The sequence below is a fragment of the Lagenorhynchus albirostris genome, chromosome 2 (genome assembly GCF_949774975.1).
Source record: "Lagenorhynchus albirostris chromosome 2, mLagAlb1.1, whole genome shotgun sequence".
Taxonomy (NCBI): Eukaryota; Metazoa; Chordata; class Mammalia; order Artiodactyla; family Delphinidae; genus Lagenorhynchus; species Lagenorhynchus albirostris.
The window spans coordinates 185,720,181-185,738,593 of NC_083096.1; the positions used below are offsets into that span (position 1 = coordinate 185,720,181).

An 18,413-nucleotide genomic window follows, 5' to 3' on the forward strand; every position below is an offset into this window, starting at 1 on the left:
GGGGACAGCGGCACCGGGGGCGCGGGTGGGACCGCCCGCCCAGCCCAGGACCACGTCCGCCGCTGGAAACCGGCGGCTTCCTGTGCGCCCGCGTCTGTCTCTCCGTCCGTCCGTCTGGTTTCCGGAGCCGGAGCCAGTTCTGCCGGAGGCGAGCACGGCCGGGAGCCGGGTGCGCCCACGTCTGCACACGGGGGCACGTGCATGAGGCGTGTGCGCCCGCGGCCCGCAGTGGGGGCGCGGGCAGGGGTCCGGGGGAGGCCCGGGCTCAGCAATAAGGCTTCTGAGCCCCGCGGCGGCAGCCCGGGTCGGGCGCCTCACTGTGACTCCCACCCCTGCTGGTCAGTAAATTCTCTAGAAAGCTCCAGCCTCTGCCTCTTCTTTTTGCCTCTGCCCCAGGGATCCGCACATCAGCCATGAGACAGACACTGAGACGTATCTGTCAGTTTTTATTAGATTCTGGATAAAAAGACCCCCAATTCCAATCCGGGAGAACTTCGCCTTCTGTGGGCTGGCAGTCCCCCCCGCTCCACACATCCTTGGCCATCGCGGGTCGCTGGGCTGGTTCTTGGCACCCGGCTTTATGGGTTCACAGACCTCAAGGGCACTGCCCTCCCGAGGACAGCTGGGCTGCACAGAGGTCAGCTCTGCTCATCATGGGCTCGGGTCTGGCCCTGGGAGGGACTGGGCAAGGTCAGGTCCTTGGCCGGGCCCCCTACTGCTGGTCACTGCTGCAGCAGCCAGCATCTGCCTGGGACGCTGTGCTGCCAGCTTGGCCGCTGCCCCGGGCATGGCGGACAGTGCCTGCTCCCCGTCTGGGCCGGGCTTGGAGGGACATGTCTCCCAGGAGTGTCCTGGGGGCGGCTGCGGGGTCAGGGGAACCAACCCCACCTCAAGGCTGCACCGCGCAGCTGGTCCTGAGCAGAGGCCTTTAATGCTGCCCTGCCGCCCTGGGCCTGACCAGAGGAAGGTTACACACGCCGGGAGGGGGGCGGCTGTGTGGTGTCACCACGTCCGCTGGGAGCTGGGGCACCTGGTCAGCGTGCTGCAGGTGTCCAGGCCCGGCTCACTCGGCCTGTGAACTTGGGAGCAGGGGCCGGCTCCCCTCTGCCTTCAGCCACTGCATCTTCTGCTTGTGCTGCTGGATGGCATCCTGGACCCGGGCGTCCATCATGGCCTCGGTGAGGACCCCATCCTCAGAGGCATACGCCATGGCCTGGCAGGGGAAGAGAGCACTGAGGCAGGGCAGCACAGGGGCTGCCCGCGTGGGGGAAGGGCCTCAGCCTGAGGCTCCTCAGGGCCCACCAGTCACCACTCAGCCGTGTAGGCCAGGCCTGACCCAGGGACAAGGCAGCCTGGCCAGCCCCATCCTTGCTGCACTCGCCGCCCAAAACCCAACTCCTCTGGGGCAGGGGCAAGTGGGGCAAAGCGTGGGCTGCTCTCCCGGGCCTGCGCTCAGCTGCAGGAGGGGCCTGGCCGCTCAGCATGAGGCGCACGCCGACATGCGGCAGCACACACGTGCTCGCAGGCGACCCTGCAGCCCAGAGCAGCTGCCATCCCTGCAAAACCCGGGGCCCTGCCCGCGCCCCCGGCTGGTGCCAGTGCTGGCTGCTCCACTGGCTTTCTCAGTGGCTTTTGAAGAAAAGAAACCCAGAGGCCCGCTGTCAGGGGGCAACCCAGCCCTCAACCGCAGACCGGAGGGCCCTGCCCCGTGGACAGCAGGGCTCAGGGCCAACGAGCAGCCAACAGAACCACCACAGGCCACGCAGACACCAGGAGAGGCAGAGCCCCCGGGGCCAAACTGCCCTCCACGCAGAGCGCTCGGGGCCCCACTGTCTGCAGACGGTCCTCCCAGAACCGCAGGCTGCCGTGGTCCGGGCTGCCGGCGGCGCTCTGCACCCGCGATGCCCAGGTTCCCGGGCCGTGCACGTGGGCGGGATGACCACAGTTCGGCTCACCAGGCCCCAGCGTGGGCCACAGCACTTCAGCTGCCAAGGCAGGTCTCCTCTGGCCAGGCTGCGTGCCTCCTGGGTGACCCCAGGCCCCAGCTGCTTCCTGTCACCCAGCTGTGGCTCTGACATGTGCACTCAAGTGTCCACCGAGCAGGGAGCCCAAGCCAGTCCAGCTGTTTCTCTCTAGGTCCCTAGGAGCCTCAGCCCACGCAGGACACAGGGAGCAAGTTCCCACCATCCGAGATGACCAGTCACTTTGCTCCCCACACGGCTGTTCTCAGCGCCTGGCTGAAGCTGCAGAGGGAAGGGCCGTCCCTGAGGCCTCCTGCGAGGAGCCCGAGTTCTGCAAAGCAGCTGAGGAGGTGGGGTGGCAGCCAGAGGGGGTCCCTGATGGGGAGGGGCAGATAGAGGGTGTGCAGCGACTTTACCACGGAGAAGCCAGGTGGGCACCACGGACACCAGGGGATCCAGGCCAACATCCCTGTGATGTCGTGTGGATGTCTGGTGCCCCCTGATACGATGTGACCAGAAGGGGCCCTCACCTCTGGTTTCCTCCAAAAACCCACAATCCCATTCCACTCATGAGAAAGCCATCAGACAGACCCAACGAGGGACGTCCTACAGGACTCCTCAAAACTGCCAGAATCGTCAGAAACAAGGGACGCCTGAGAACTGTCACAGCCCAGAGAAGCCCGAGACAGGAGGACTGAATGTCATGGGCATTTGGGTGGGTTCTGGGAGAGATCACGTCTGAGGTGGAATTGAGGGATGTGGTGAGACGGCCAGCGTGGAGAGAGCTGTGCTAGCCTTGCGACTTTTCTGTGAACCTGGAATTATTCAAAAACAAAAAAAAATTCACTGAAAAAAAGCTTAAAGGAGAGCTAACACCCATCCTTCTCAAACTCTTCCAAGCACTGGAGAGGAAGAAACACTTCCTACTCACTCTGAGGTCAGCATCACCCTGATACCAAAACCAGACAAAACACCACACAGAACCAGACCCTCTGTGAAAACTGATGCAAAACGCTCAATGAAATACTAACAACCAAACTCGGTAGCGTATTGAAAGGATTATACACCGCAACCACGTGGGCTTTTTTTCCCTGGAGTGCAAGGATGGTTCACCTAGGGAAAAATCAACCTAGGTAAGTAATTAAGAGAATGAAGGACAAAAAGCACTTGATTGTCTCAATTAATACAGGAAAACATTTGGCAAAAATCAACACCCTTTCTTGATGAAAACAATAAACGAGGGGGAATTCCCTGGCAGGCCAGGGGTTAGGACTCCACACTTTCACTGCCGAGGGCACAGGCATGATCCCTGGTCAGGGAACTAAGATCCCGCAAGCCGTGCAGCACAGCCAAACAAACAATAGACTAGGAATACGAGGAAATTTCCTCATCCTGATAAAAGCCAGATAAGAAAACATCAGCAAACGTCGTCTCAGTGGTGAGAGACTGAAAGCTTTTCCTCTGAGATCAGGATCAAGGCAAGGATGCCCGTTTTCACCACTTCTAGTCAACAGAGCACTAGAGATTGTAGACAGATCAATCAGGCAGAAAAAAGAAAAGACATCCAGACTGGAAAGGAAGAAGTAAAATTAACTGTCTGCAGGTGATATGATCTTATCATATATAGTAAATCCGAAGTAATAAATTCAGCAAAGTTGCTAGACACAAAATTAATGCACAAAATCATTTGTGTCTCTACACAGTAACACTGAATAATTGGCAAAGTAATTAAGAAAACAATTCTATTTACAACACCATCGAAAAGAATAAAATACTTAGGAATTACCTTACCTAAGAAGGTGAAAGCCTTGTACACTGAATTTTGCTAGAATTAAGGACATGAAAACACAGAAAAATATCTGCGTTCATGCATTGGAAGACAACGTTGTTATGAGGTCAGTACTACCCAACGCAATCTACAGATTCAATGCAATCCCTATCAAAATTTCAATGATGTTTTTTGCAGAAATTAACACACAAAAAATCCACCCCAAAATTCATATGCAATCTCACGGGGCCCCAAGCAGCCAGAACAATCTTCAATAAGAATATGTTGGAAGTCTCCCATATCCCGGTTTTAAAATCTACTACAAAGCTACAGTGATCAAGACAGTGTGGTACTGGCACTAAGACAGACACAGGCCAGTGGAATAGAACAAAGAGCCCAGAAATAAACCCTCACATATGGTCAAGTGACCTCCAACAAGGATGCTGAGATCACTGAATGGAAACGACAGTCTTTTCAACAAGTGGCACTGGGAAAACTGGATATTCATATACAGAAGAACAAAGTTGTACCCTATATACAAAAATCAACTCTAAATGGATCAGAGATCTAACCATAAGACCTCAAACTATAAACCTCATAGATAAAAACAGATGGGAGAAGCTTCCAGACATTGTATTTAGCAATGACTTGTTGGCTATGACAGTAAAAGCAGCTGACAAAAGAAAAAAAAAAAATTGGACTTCATCAAAATTAAAAACTTTTGTGCTTCAAAGGACGCTATCAACAGAGTAAAAAAGGCAACCCGCAGAAAAGAGGAAAATGTTTGCAAACTACTATCTGAGACAAAGTTAATATCCAGAATACATAAAGAACCCCTACAATTCAACAAGAAAACCTCAAACAACCCAGTTAAAAAAAGGTCAAAGGACTCGAACAGACCTTTCTCAGAGGAAGTCACACGCATGGCCAACAGGCTCACGACAAGATGCTCAGCATCACTGATCATCAGGGAGCGCAAGTCAACAGCACAGCGAGACACCACCTCACACCCATCAGGATGGCCACTACCAAAAAACAGAAACCAGGGCTTCCCTGGTGGCGCAGTGGTTGAGAGTCCGCCTGCCGATGCAGGGCACGCGGGTTTGTGCCCCGCTCCGGGAAGATCCCACATGCCGCGGAGCGGCTGGGCCCGTGAGCCATGGCCGCTGAGCCTGCGCGTCCGGAGCCTGTGCTCCGCAACGGGAGAGGCCACGGCAGTGAGAGGCCCGCGTACCGCAAAAAAAAAAAAAAAAAGTTAAAATAATGAGTTTTATGTTTAAAAAAACAAAACAGTAGGTCCCCATGATAGGCAGCCGCAGGGTGAGCAGCACGGACCTGCACTGACAAAACCATCGCACGGGGGAGGCAGCTGCAGCGGGGCCCATGCGACACCAGCAGGTGGGCTTCGGGGGCAGGCGCACACGCCCCGGCTGCTCAGCCTGGAGGGGGAGAGTGGGCAGGGGCCGCCACAGTGGCCCAGCCCCGTGCACCTGGGGCCACAGGGGAGAAACTCCAAGGGGACACACTGACATGTGCTGTCCCAGACGGTGGGACCCCCAAGGCATTCTGGCCCTCTCTCACAGGGGGTGGGGGTGGGGACTAGCAGACGTGCCCAGGGCCCGGCTGCCCAGGGGCTGGACACACAGGGAGCGCAGCCACGGGCTCTGGGCCTCCACACGCAAACGCTCACCCTCGCATGCGCGTGCGGGGGCCACTATCCTCAGCTCCCCACACGCAGGCACACACAGGCCTGTCCCCTGGTTCCCCAACGAGCAGGGAGGGCAGGGCGGGGGAGGGGAGGTGCGCCAGGGCGCTCCCCACCACTGGGACTGGGCGCCACTGGGACTGAGCCTTTGTCGCCCCCCAGTTCACGCTGAAGCCCTGACCCCCAGTGGGGCTGCACATGGAGATGGGGTTTCTAAGGAAGCGATTCAGGTTGGGCGAGGTCCCAAGGGTGGGGCCCTGATCCTACAGGACTGGCGTCCTTGTACGAAGATACCCCCAAGGGCTCTGCACAAGCACACAGCAAGAAAGCGGCTGGAAGGCAGCCAGGAAGCGGACCCGCATTGGAACCCCCCTCACTGGCATCCTGATTTGGGACCTCCAGCCTCCAGAACCATGAGATGAATGTCTGTTCAAGCGCCTGGCTGTGGCATTTTGTCACGGCCGCCCAGGCTAAGACACCCTGTTCACCACTCTGTTGGTCGTGGAAACAGCCAACCTCGTGAGGCCTGGTTCCTGAGTGAGGCCAGCCTGGAGCAGGGCACCCTGTGACTCACATGAGGACAGAGTTTGCAATCTGGGGCTGTCCGTTACAGCAGCATGACCTAGTTCATTCTGACTAATACAGCCCCCCTGTGTATCTGGGCAAAGATGTTCAAATCCAAGCAGATGTCTACGTAGCATTCGTGCTAAGTTAACAGTGGCCAGGTTGTCACGTGGCCACACACATGAGCCACTCAGCACCCTCCACCTGGCAAGGACCATGGGGAAACTTGTTCTGAATGGCTGCACCCAAGGCTCCCGGGAGTCAATGGGCTTCCCTGCCCTGGGCACCCGTGGAACCACTGCTGGGATGTTTCAGATGAAAGCCTGGCTATTGGGAATGACAAGGGCCACTCTGGTCTGTGTGCCCTGAGCCACAAGGTGAAGACGGAATCACCTCCCGTGGTCCAGCTGTCCTCAGGCCCTCAGGACTCAGCAAACCCATCCAAAAAGCCAGAACGCCTGAGGCCTTCACGCCCCCGCAGACAGTCCCGAAAGCAGCAGTCTGCCTCTAGGGGCTGGGAAGGCAACGCCCGACTCCTTATCAGGTCAGTCGCCTCCTGGCTCCTCACGTTCTGCACCCTCGGGCATGCTCCATCCCTGGCCCAGGCAGTGTCCCCCGGACCCTGGACCCTCCACCCGTCTGCAGTTTGCTGTGCCAACTGTCCTGGGCCCCAGCTTGGGACAAAGCCCAGGTTCCTAAGACCCTGAGCTTGATGACCACCGGACACGCTGCTGATTTGAGAGGGCCACGCCTGACCTGGGCCAGAATGACACTGGGAAGGACCATAACGTGCGAAGCCACGGACGGCCCTGGCCCATCCTCCCTGCTGCGGGGGGCAGAGGGTGGTGACGGGAAGGGAGGGCATCATGTCACGTCTGTGCAGAAAATCACTCAGAAACACCCCGGTGGGGGGGAGGTGCAGGTGCCAGCCCAGTCACCTTTCGACAACTCTGAGGGTCCCTGGCTCGGTCGGGCTCTGGCCTGCGGGGCGCATCCCCAGCTCACCTGCCACGCCACAGCAAGCTGGGAGATCTCCCGGCCCGACATGCCCTCTGTCAGCTGTGCGATCTCTGAGCACTTCTTCCCGTAGTCAAACTGGGCCAGCTTCAAGCGCCTGGTAAAGAATTCCCAAGTGATGCCTGGGCGCCCACAGGACCCGGGCCAGAGCAGAGGCCCGTGAGGGACCCAGGCTCCCACACAGACGGAGAGCAGGAGCCTGTGCTGGGAAACCCCAGGCGGGACACGTCCGACCCCCTCACTTTAATGAGCTACCCCCTGCCCAACGTCCACTGCTGGGGCCAGGTCTGGCTGTTCCACCTTCCTACCCTGCTGGGCAAATGTCCCTTCCTCGTGGAGCCCAAGACGGGGCCTGGGTGGGGCACATGCTGGGCTTAGGGGCGGCCGTGGGGCCGTTCAGGATGTGGGAGAACGGAGGAGCTCCGGGGGCCTGTTCCCAGCTCCACCGCCTGCCTGGGGGCAGGGACCCCGCCCAGCACTCAGACAGCGGCCGAGCTCCTAATCCCGCGGATGCCAGGCCCAGTCAGGCCTGGCTGAAGGCCCAAGAGAGCCCGCTCAGACTCCTGTGAAAAAGTGCTCAGAACCTCAGGCTGCACGCAGTGTCCAGGCTGCAGCTGGGCTAGGATGCGCCATCGGGAGCTGGAGCAGGGTGGGGAGGTGGGGGACTGGGGCCAGCCAGGGGCAAAAGGAAAAAGAGACCCAGATAAGAGAGCTTGGGGGCAGCTGTCAGACGGGTGGCAGGGGCAGGCAAAGCCCGCCGCAGAACAGAAGACGGCTCAGCAGCGCCAGGCGGGAACCAGGTCGGTGGGGCTGAGATCTGGTCCCCGGAGAGGGTTACAAATAGACCAGCGCTGGCTTATCTGGAACGCTCCCGACAACAGCGAGAGAGGGCCTGGACGAGCAGGGAGGGCACCCCCGGCCTGGTGGGCCCCGCCGTGTGCTGGGGAGGGGCCCCAGAGGGAGGCTCAGCGAGGCCAGAAGTGGGCCGGCACAGCCCGCCACTGCCAGGGCCTGACTGTGGCCTGGATCTGAGCGTTTCAAAGGCGGGACGGGGCAGCAGGGCCTCCAGTGATGGGCGATCATGACCCCACACGTGAAACCCAGGGGCAGGGGCACGGGCGGGGAGCGGCCGTGGTGGCGGGGACACTTACTGCTTTCCTTCTGTGGCTGGTTTAAGAACATACTTGTCAAAATACAGCCTCACCAGGCGCTCCCGCGCCTCTCGCCGCGGCAGCTCGAAGCCGACCATCTCGCCGATGCGGTCGTTGATGGCCCAGTCCAGCTGCTCGGGCTGGTTGGTGGCCAGGACCAGCATGAACCTGCAGCCAGCACACGGCGGGAGCTCAGGGCTCGGGGCCAGCAGAACCCGCCGTGCGGCGTCCTCACACGCAAGACCCTGCCGCACCGGCGCTGCCCTCTGCCTCCCATCCCTCCCTGTCTTGCCCCAGCTCATGCCTCTCCCCGACTGGTGGCCCAGCCATGGAAGCCTCCCTGTGTGCAGGAGGGACGGGGACCCAGGGACCCAGGTCTGAGACAGATCCCTGCCCCTCCCACACCAAGTGCTGGGGTCTTGAAGCCTGGGGCTCAGCTAAGCAGACGTGCCAACTCAGCAGGAACTCGACACGCCCCTGGGGGTCTCAGTGGGGGTAGGGTCTCCACCGGCAGCAGCTGCAGCGGGCAAGGCTAGTGAGTCTGGCGTGGTAGCCACGTTGGCTGACCGGCAGGGCAAGATGCCACCAGCGGGCAGGGGGCTGGAGGGACCTCACCCACCTGGAGGAGCAGGATTAGGGGGCCCAGAAGGGCCAGCCCAATCCTAGGGCAACCTGCGACCTGGGGCCCCTGGCTGTGGGGTGAGCCCCTGACAATGCATCTCATGGGCAGCTGGAAATGCCCAGGGCCTGAGCCAAGGGCAGTGGCCTGTGGACGAGCCTGTGCCCCTCGGCTCTGCCTCAGAGACCCCAGCACATTGTTTCCGCAGCTCCACAGACGCCCCACGGCGCCCAACGGGCCGTCCCACTGTGTCCGGCCACGTGGGTCAGGCGTGAGCCTGCTCGGGCGGCCGCCCCACAGCAGCCACGTGAGCTGAGGCAGTGCCACGGCCCCCGCACACGGGCTCTCCTCACTTGCTGCTGTGCTGGCCTGTCCGGTGCAGGAACGCGTTCAGGGTGGCCCTGAGGTCCTCGCTGATCTTCTCCTGCAGAGACAAAAGTCCGGCGTCAGGTCCGCACGCCGGAGTTCTATAAGCAGCCACGGGGGCGCTAAGGAAAGGCTCCGCAAAAAGGCGCAGCCCCCGCTCGCCCACGACAGAATGAATCTAAGTTCGAAGGCTGAAGCTTGACTCCAAAGACACTGAACTTTCACTTTTCAAATAAAATGGACGAAGAAAGCTCAGCTGAGGAGCATGTTCCCGGTGACCTTCCCAGGAAGTGCAGACACCGCGGCCCAGGCCGCCCACCCTGCCAGCTCCCCGCCCGCCCTGCCCGCTCCCCAGGCCAGAGGGCAGCCTCCAGAAACTCACAGTCGCTCGCTTCCTGAGAAAGGCATCTGCTTCGTCCACGAAGAGCAGGAGGCTGCAAGGGCAGGGCCACGTGAGGCAGGCAGGGCACGGCCCCGCGGGAACCCCAAACTTTGCACTGCCCCCACCGGGACCCAGACCTTGGCCGCAGACGGGGGCATGTGAAGTACCAGTGTCACGAGAAAGTAACTAAAACTAGGCTGGTGACTCCTTGTCTTAAACGGTTTAAAGTCTCCAGGACTGGGCCTCCCTGGTGGCGCAGTGGTTAAGAATCCGCCTGCCGATGCAGGGGACACGGTTTCAGGCCCTGGTCCGGGAAGATCCCACATGCCGCGGAGCAACTAAGCCCGTGTGCCACAACTACTGAGCCTGTGCTCTAGAGCCCATGAGCCACAACTACTGAGCCCACGTGCCACAACTACTGAAGCCCACGCACCTAGAGCCCGTGCTCCGCAAAGAGAAGCCACCACAATGAGAAGCCCGCACACCGCAATGAAGAGTAGCCCCCGCTCACTGCAACTAGAGTAAGCCCGCACGCAGCAACCCTAACCCTAACCCTAACCCAAACCCAATGCAACCAAAAATAAATACATAAATAAGTAAGATTTAAAGAAAAAGGAAAAAGGGAAAGAAAAGAATCTGCCAGCCAATGCAGGGGACACAGGTTCAAGCCCTGGTCTGGGAAGATCCCACATGCCGAGGAGCAACTAAGCCCATGCGCCACAACTACCGAGCCTGCGCTCTAGAGACCGTAAGCCACAACTACTGAGCCCGTGAGCAACAACTACTGAGCCTGCACCCTACAGCCCACGAGCCACAACTACTGAGACCGTGCACCACAACTACTGAGCCTGCATGCCACAACTACTGAAGCCCACGCGCCTAGAGCCCGTGCTCCGCAACAAGAGAAGCCACCACAATGAGAAGCCTGCACACCACAACGAAGAGTAGCCCCCACTCGCCGCAACTAGAGAAAGCCCACGCGCAGCAACGAAGACCTAACGCAGCCAAAAATAAAATAAAACAAAGTCTCTGGGACCAAGAGGCTCCCGGACCTTGGGGACAGGCTGTGGGGAAAGTCACCAACCCCCCTTCCCAGCAGGAGCCCCAGGGCCACCCAGGAGGCACCCAGCTCACCCTCGCCGGCTGGTGTTGGCCCAGTCAAAGACCTTGTGCATGGCGGTCACGCCGTCCCGCCCCATGGGGGCCACATCCCCACCCGTCATGATGGCGTAGTCCATGCCTGAGTGCAGCGCGAGTTTCTGGGTGGGAAAGGCACTTTAACGCCTGCTCCGTCTGCCCTCCAGTCCACCGCCCCGGTCGCTGGGGACCAGACCGCGTGTGGGGAGACGCCCTTCTTGGAAGAGCTGGGCAGGGGCCGCCTCCCATGTGCCCACGGCACCTCTCCCCAGTAGGTGAGACTCCACAACCCCCAGTTACTGTGCCCTCACCTTGGCAAACAGTGTCTTGCCCGTCCCAGGTGGCCCATACATCAGGATGTTCCGGTACACACTCCTGTTCTTCCTGGTGTTCCTCGTGGCAATGGCGATGTCCCGCACACGAGCCTCCAGGCTGGGCTGCCAGGGGACACGAGGTTTGGGGACGCTCTGCCGCTGAGTCCATCCCTCCTGAGTGCCTGGGTCAGTGCGAGAGGCCGCCTCTCCCTGGCTGGGGCTCAGCCAGTAAACCGGACTCCAGGAAGGCCGAGCAGCCCCGCCCGGGCAGGAAGGTCCCAGGGACAGGCAGCCCCACTTACGCTGAGGACGACGCCCTCCAATGCGTCCTGAGGCTTACTGAGGAGCCGCCTGCTGACCTGTGGGGCGCGGGGGGGGTATCAGGGTCAACGGCGGCGCCCACGGTGCAGCCGCCCCAGAACACGCGTTACCAGCTGTCCTGGAGAAGGCTGGCAGGGGAGACTGTCGGCGACACTGACCTCTAGCGACAGCCCACAGGCCAGGCAGGAAGCCTGGCTCCCCTCGAGGAAGGCAGCCGACACAGGGCTGCTTCCAGCGACTTATCTTACGGGTAGATGGCTTGCTAGAGCCCCAGAAGTTTGTATACAAGCTCCAGTCCACCCAGGGGGACGGTCATGCCCACAGACCCACAGAGGGACGGAGCAGACTGGCGTGAGGGTGCCCCCAGTGCTGACGCCACAGGGCCAGAGGAATAGCGTCAGGAAAGAGAGCCAAATGCAAATCTGTGAGCAGGGGAACAGGGCAGTATTGGGTAAAAAGGGGAAAAGGGGTCACGTGTGCGACTCGGCCGTAAGGCCACACGGACCCAGGAGGCCCGCGGTCACCTGCACAGGGTGCCTCAGCAGCTCCAGCACCGTGATTCGAGAGGTCTCCCGCACCAGGGACGGCTTCCCCAGCCGCGTCTCCACGTAGCGCCCTATGGCCGACGTGGCGTTCTTGGCGGAATAGATGCCGACGGCCAGCAGCGTCAGCCCAGCCACCTGGAACAGGGCAGGGGAGGCAGGTGGCGCCCACCCCATCCCCGGCAGAAAAGAGGGGCTCCCCCACCAGCTCCCTGAGTCTCAGCTGGGCCCCACCAGTACCTTTCCAAAGGGCAGGCACTGGTGTGGAGATAAAACGGACGCCTGGCACCCCTCCCACACCCTCCTCCCAGCCCCACCAGGGCCAACACTGAGCTGTTCCGAGCGCCCCAAACACAAAGGCTGCGTCACTTGTGGCTTTCCAGTGGCAGTGGGGGGCGCGGGGGCAGCGACCGCCTCAGCCGTAGGTCTGTGAACGCTCAGAGCGCCAGGCGCCTCTCACAGCCAGCAGAGACCCCGACACGTGACACAGACCGCAAGGAAAACGGCAGCGTTGTTTACCGTGGCTGTCACTTTGTCCCAGTCTGTCACAAAGGCCTGGAATCCTTCACCAAACACGGTGCCAGCCGTCCTGCAGGGGAAGCAGTGGCATGACTGGGAAGGAATCGGGCTGTGCCCATGCGCCTAGCCCAGGCTCCAAGGTCAGCCCCAAAGGTCACCGCAGAAGGACCGGCCAGGGGAGTAGTGGGGTGCCTGCTCAGGGGAAGGGGCGAGAGGATGCCCGCTGGGCACGGCCTCACCTGATGGACTCCAGGATGGTCTGGCGCTGCTCAGCAGCCTTCAGGCGGATCTGCTCGCGGGTGATGTCAGCATTGTCGCGCTCAGCCTTGGCCCGGGCACGCGCCTCGGCCTCCACCCGCAGCATCTCGTTCTTGTGCCGAAGCTCCATCTCCCGCTCCACGGTGGCTGCCCAGGGAGAGCGGGGAGCAGCTCTCAGCCCGAGGCCCCCCGACCCAGGATGAAGCGCAAGCGCAGGGTACCCCCCGGGTACCCCCCCACCCCCCTCTCCCAAGGGTCTCTGCGCCCGCTGCTTCACGCTGCTTGGGAAGCACAGGGCCTGAAGCAAGGCCTGTGGCCCTTGGCCTGTGAGCTCCCAGGCCAGGGCCCTACCTCGCCGCAGGGCCTCCTGCTTCTGCACGGACTCCTCCTGCTTCCGTAAGTTCTCCTCGTTGAGAAGTTGCTGAAAAGGAGCCACAAGGAAGAGGGAAGGGCTTCGAGTTTAGGAAACGGTCAACATCACACCAACAGGTTAGCTGCTCTGGCCTCAGAGATGTCCCCATCGCCCCAGGGGCTCCGACCCCAGGGGATGGTCGCCTTGAGGCCTGCAGGCTGCACGGCCCGAGGCAGGAGCCGCGGCCCCCAGCCTAGCTCGGCCTCAGAGCAGCCCTGACCCATAGCTGTTCTCACAAAACAGGCTTTTTGCTGGACTGTTTAATTTAAAAACTAAAACGCCCACAACAGGCTCGACGTTTGAATGCCCCCCACAGACCCGTTTGAATGCCCCCCACAGACCCGTCAGTCAGGGTCCCACCCGGGAGACCCTTGGGGTGGTGCGGGCAGATCCCCACCCCTCCAAGGTAGTGGTTACTGCCGGGCAGACCCCAGGCTCTGGCCCCCACCCGCCCCAAGGGATGCCCACACCCTCAGGGAAGACAGGCGGCTGGGCAGAGTTCACCTGCTGCTTCAGCTGGTCCTCATAGCGCTGCCGGGACAGCTTATCCTGGTACTGGGCCCTCTAGGGAGGGAAAGGGTGGTGTGCACACGGCCCGGGCACAGAAGCCATGGTCCAGGGTGGGACTCGGCGGGCACGGGGCCCGAGGAGCGCCCCGCATGCCCCACCCCCGCCGCCTTACGGCCTGGTGCTGCCGCGTCTCCTCACTCAGGGTCTTCCTCCGCTCCTCGGCCTGCACCCGGACCTGCTCGCCCTTCAGCTGCTCCACGGCGGCCTCATACTCCTGCGCGACACACCAGCCGCCCTGAACCCAGGGCCTGGCCAGGCCTCCCGCCCCGACGCCCCTCCCCTGCGTGGGCTCCAAGGAGCCGGACAGCCTGTGCAGCGCCTGGGCAGGGATGCAGCCTGGTCTGCACCCCACAGGCCTGTGGGTGCTCAGCTGTAGCCTCACCTAGGCCCAGGAGGACCCAGACCCACAAGCAGAGAGAAGCCAGGAAAACGGACAGGGCCAGGCCCCAAAGCAGCCAGACGGTCTCCTGGGGCGCCTGTCACTCCCCCAGCCCCCTACACCGTTTCCGCTGCGCTTATGCCACGTGCTTGCTTTCTGATTCGCTTTACAACAGCCCGTGGTGGAGGGTAGAGCCTGTGCCTTTCCTACGCTCGCTCACTACGTGCTCAGAGTGACGGCAGGAGTCGCCCCTCGGGGAGACCAGACTCCTCACCCACATCTGCCCTTCCAGATAGTTCTGTACAAAACTCAGGCCACACACCTGTCTTTGATCCCCGCTTCCCTCAAATCCTAGAGGGAGGAGCTGCACCCACCGCCCGTGGTCTGTCTGTCCGGGGCCCCTCAGCCTCGGGGCTGCGGCCCACCTCTGCCAGCACCACACCCACTCACCTTGAGCTTGGCCTGATGCTCCAGCTGAAGCGTCTGCTCCTGCATCTGTGCCAGACTCAGCGCCTCCTTGGCGTGTCCTGCAGCGGGGGCAGGTGTGCGGGCATCAGGACACCGGGCGCGTGTTCCCAAGCGCCAGGGGCTGCTCAGGGACACCACAGCCCCCCTCGACCTGAGCGCGCGCGGCCACCTGGTCGGACCTGCTCAGCCACCCCCCCCCAAGGGCCACCCGTGTATGCTCCGTCCCCAGCGGAAAGCGTGTGTGCGCGGTCTGCCCCCAGGGGACTGCCACGCTCCAAAGGGTTCCATCAGAGAGGCTGTCCCCTGCCCGCCTGTTGACAGCAGGAGGGTCAACATGGTGGGCGTTTCCCCATTAAACAGAAAGCAAGCCTGTGGCTAGAACGTCCTTTATTTTTCCAGTGCGAACATTTTTCCTGAGCCTCTGATACCTGTTACTGATTCACAGACAGGCAAGCACAGGCAGGCAAGAACGTAAGGGGCAAACAAGGATTAAACCAGAAGGAAGGGACTTCCCTGGTGGTCCAGTGGCTAAGACTCTGTGCTCCCAGTGCAGGGGTCTAGGTCCCTGGTCAGGGAACTAGATCGTACATGTCACAACTACGAGTTCGCATGCCGCAACTAAAACCTGCTGCAGCCAAATAAATAAATGTTAAAAAAAAAAAACCCAAAACCCAGAAAGAAGCCGATGCACATAGGCTGACAGCTCTTCACAGGCCACATGTTAGAAACACGTGTGTGTGTGATTGACAACTTCCAGGTGTATTCTCTTCATCAGCGGAATTCACATGTGGAAATATGTGGGTATCCGGTGCTCTCCTTGCTAAAAAAGCCTGCACGTCGGGCCTCTCTAATAGATCCGTGATGACAGAGTTCTCCTGTGCGCCACGCTTCACTACAAAAACTTTCTAACACATAAAAGCACGGAGAGAAGGTTGGGACCCCATGAGCCCACCTCCCTGATGCTACCACGCTCCCAGGTTGCTGCCCACACGTCCACCCTTCTCCCCCCCACCACAATCTGTCTTATTTTTTGAGGCCTTCAAGGTAAACAGCAGACCCCAGGACCCCAAGCTGCAGCACCTGCATCACTGACTACAGCGTAACCCCTGGGGCTCGCTGGCTCCAAGCACGTGTTAGGCACGTGGTGGAAGCTCTAGGGCTGAGGTAGGCTGGGGCTCGTGGTTTGGCTTCAGAGTATGGGGAGGACCTGCAGCTGGCCTGCTTACTCGCGCCGTGACCTTTGACAGGTAGGCTGACTGCTCCGAGCACCTTGCCTGCCAATGGAGCAGGGCGCTCCCTCCCCCGACCCATGGAGTAGGGTGGAGAAAGCACGTAAATCGCTCAGCACAGGAACCCGCGAGCCCCCCAATCACAAGCTACGACCTCAGTGCTGACGACGATGACTGTCACCTCGAAGTCGTCCTACACCGAGATGTGCGAGCCGCCACATTAACTGCACCCACCACAGGCAGGCACCCTGTACGTGCGTGGAGCACACAGCTCAAGGCCAACGTGCTGCTCTGGCGTCCAAGGAGGGCCTGGGAAACCTGGGGAACTGGGTAGCATCAGGCTGGGCCCCGAAGGACACAGACAGTGGTCAGGCTGTAAGAAGCAGCTGGGGACGTCTCTGGTTTCCGTGGAGAGAGCAGTGAGGTGAACAAGAGCGGGTACAGGCCAACCAGGGCAGGCACTCTGGCTGTGAACTGGGAGCATCTCCAGACAACAGGCCTGCAGAGGGGCTAAGGACAGAAGGGGCTCAGGCACCCTGGGAAGGAGGGTATGGGGACAGAAAGGGCGGCAGCCCAGGGTGAAACCTCCCCCATCGGCCAGCAGAAAAGCCAGGAAGGATGGCAGGAACAAAAATGAAGTAGAGTCCACACTTGAGACAGTATCACTGGATGTGGATGCCAGTGGGGTGGACCATGCCTCTAGGTGGTGGTAGCTAGGGACTCTGCAGGAGATGCTGCTTGCTGGGGAAATGGGGGAGCAGAGGCCAAGGCTCTGGGGACCCAGGTGGAGAATGTCCTGGGGCAAGAGCTCTGGGGCAGCCAGTGCAGGAGATCTGGGAGCAATTCACAGGCAGGAGCAGACAGGAAGTCGCTGCTACCCTCAGACACACCCAAGGCTATTCACACCAGCCTGTACGTACAACTGTGTGGGTTTCAGAGGCCAAGAGTCGGCCTTCACATTTCAAAAGGAGGCAAACTTTGAAATTCTGGGCACGGTGAATGGGCCAACCCCCCCAACAAACCTAAAGTATTAGGTCTCGTGTCAGAAGTCCGTCATCATCTGAGGTTTCTTGAAGCCCAACCGTTGTCTCTCAAGCTCCTCTGCAAGCCTCTCTTCAGTCATCAAGTGATAACTGAAATTATCTTGCAAACCTAATACATCTAATATACTTAACACCCACTCTGAAGAGGGGCGTGTTCCAGCTAGGCCTAAGGAAACAGGCTGTTCTGTTTTGAATGTCCCTCCCAGGATCTGAGAACCAGAAAGGCTGGAGACCTTTGCCCAGGATGTTCTCGTGGCCCCAGCGGGAAGGCGGGGACTGAGCCACAAAGTGCCAGGCCACCCCCTCCTCAGACAGGAAGACTGTGCTCACCTCTGCTCACAGCAAGACTGCTCCATAAAGTCTTCTTTGAGAATAGAGCACCTCTGCTTAAAAGTTTAAGAGCTACTGTATTCTTCCAGCTATTACCTACTCAGCATGTGCTATATTCCAGACCCTTAATCTTGATCTTGACACAAACTGTTAAAGCCACAAGAAAAAAGAAGGTTATGAAAAAACCCATGAGCTAAGTGAAGGTACACTCACCGCTGATGTCTTGAGGGCCTGGGTCAGGAAGGCCATCAACTGGCCCAGGGCTGCTTGATCTGTTGCTTTATAGACCTCGCCTACCTGAACGCTACCTTTTTCCAATGATAAATGCAAATCTGCTTTATTTCCCTTAAGACCAACGCCCCTCAAACACGTTTCCCTTCTTAAGCGGAAAACTGCCAAGCAACCACCACGGACGGATCCCCTACCAGGCCACCCTTGGCCGTTCCACGTGGAGACGGCAAGAGGCGGTAACTGAAGACCAGGGTGCAGCCCTGCCAGCTGCTGCCTGTACCCTCTGAGTCCCCTCGGCACCGGTTTCCCCACTTGAAGGACGCGTGGCAACTGGGAAGATGCCAGAGGATCAGGGGATCCCGAACCTCCCTGCACGCAGGGTGGCTCCGGCTGGCTTACCGCTGGAGACCGGTTTCCCCCCGACGGCCACTCGCCGCTCGATCCCTCAGACCACTAAGGGCCACCGTGCCCCCGAGCCCGCCGCCCGGCCGCCCTCCCCGCGCCCAAGCCCCGCACTCACGCGAGTGCTCCAGCTCGCGTGCCGCCTTGGCCGCGCGCTCCAGGCCCGTCGGGTCGAAGTTGCTCCATTTGTCCTTGGGCCCAGTCCGGTCCCCCGCGCCGCGGTCCCCGCCGCCCTCGGCCCCGGGCTGCACGGGCGGCAGCGGAAGCGGCGGCCCCGCGCCTTCGCCCTTGGGGCCCTTGATGCCGAAGAGCCACGACATGGCTCGCGAGCTCCACGGGCCGCCGCCGGAACCCGTAGCCGTTCGGACGCGCGCGACGCAGAGCACGGTCCACGCGCCGCGAGCCGGCGGCAGAGACTGCGCAGGCGCGGCGGCGGCCCTTCCTCCAGGGCGACGGATGCGCGTGAGGTCCATGTCCCCCCCCGTGCGGCCCTCGGATTGGCTGCGAGGACCGTGACGTCACGGCATCGCTGCAGCGATTGCAGGAGCTGGCTCGGTGGGGGGGGCGGGTAGGCCGTCAGGGGGCGGGGCGAGGTGCCAGGTGACCGGGGTTGGTCAGGAACGAAATTGAGGGTCTGGGCGCGTGCGCGCCCTTGGGTTCGTCATTTCCGCGTGGCAAAGACACTGGCCCCGTTGCTATGGGCGCCCACAGAGTTCCGGCCCCCG

At 60.6% G+C, this 18,413-nt stretch overlaps 1 protein-coding gene across 4 annotated transcripts; it reads right to left on the reverse strand.

The window, feature by feature from the left end:
* Positions 1 to 433: 433 nt before the first annotated feature.
* Positions 434 to 18,097, reverse strand: LOC132515334 (ATPase family AAA domain-containing protein 3). Of its 4 annotated transcripts, none has more exons than XM_060141721.1 (17): positions 17,807 to 17,945; positions 17,269 to 17,363; positions 14,436 to 14,512; positions 13,719 to 13,820; positions 13,541 to 13,600; positions 12,976 to 13,045; positions 12,606 to 12,771; positions 12,367 to 12,436; positions 11,830 to 11,985; positions 11,287 to 11,343; positions 10,982 to 11,107; positions 10,668 to 10,792; positions 9,534 to 9,585; positions 9,139 to 9,209; positions 8,167 to 8,334; positions 7,004 to 7,112; positions 434 to 1,213 (listed from the first exon to the last, which is right to left on the reverse strand). In XM_060141721.1, exons 3-17 carry the CDS (start codon positions 14,478 to 14,480, stop codon positions 1,064 to 1,066), a joined length of 1,527 nt encoding a protein of 508 aa, XP_059997704.1. In that variant the 5' UTR covers positions 14,481 to 14,512; positions 17,269 to 17,363; positions 17,807 to 17,945; the 3' UTR covers positions 434 to 1,063. The 4 variants fall into 4 exon arrangements, with proteins under 4 accessions (XP_059997704.1, XP_059997705.1, XP_059997702.1 ...); XM_060141722.1 differs by having other exon boundaries at positions 17,269 to 17,359; positions 17,807 to 17,830; XM_060141719.1 differs by lacking the exon at positions 17,269 to 17,363 and having other exon boundaries at positions 17,807 to 18,097.
* Between the last annotated feature and the right edge of the window lie 316 nt (positions 18,098 to 18,413).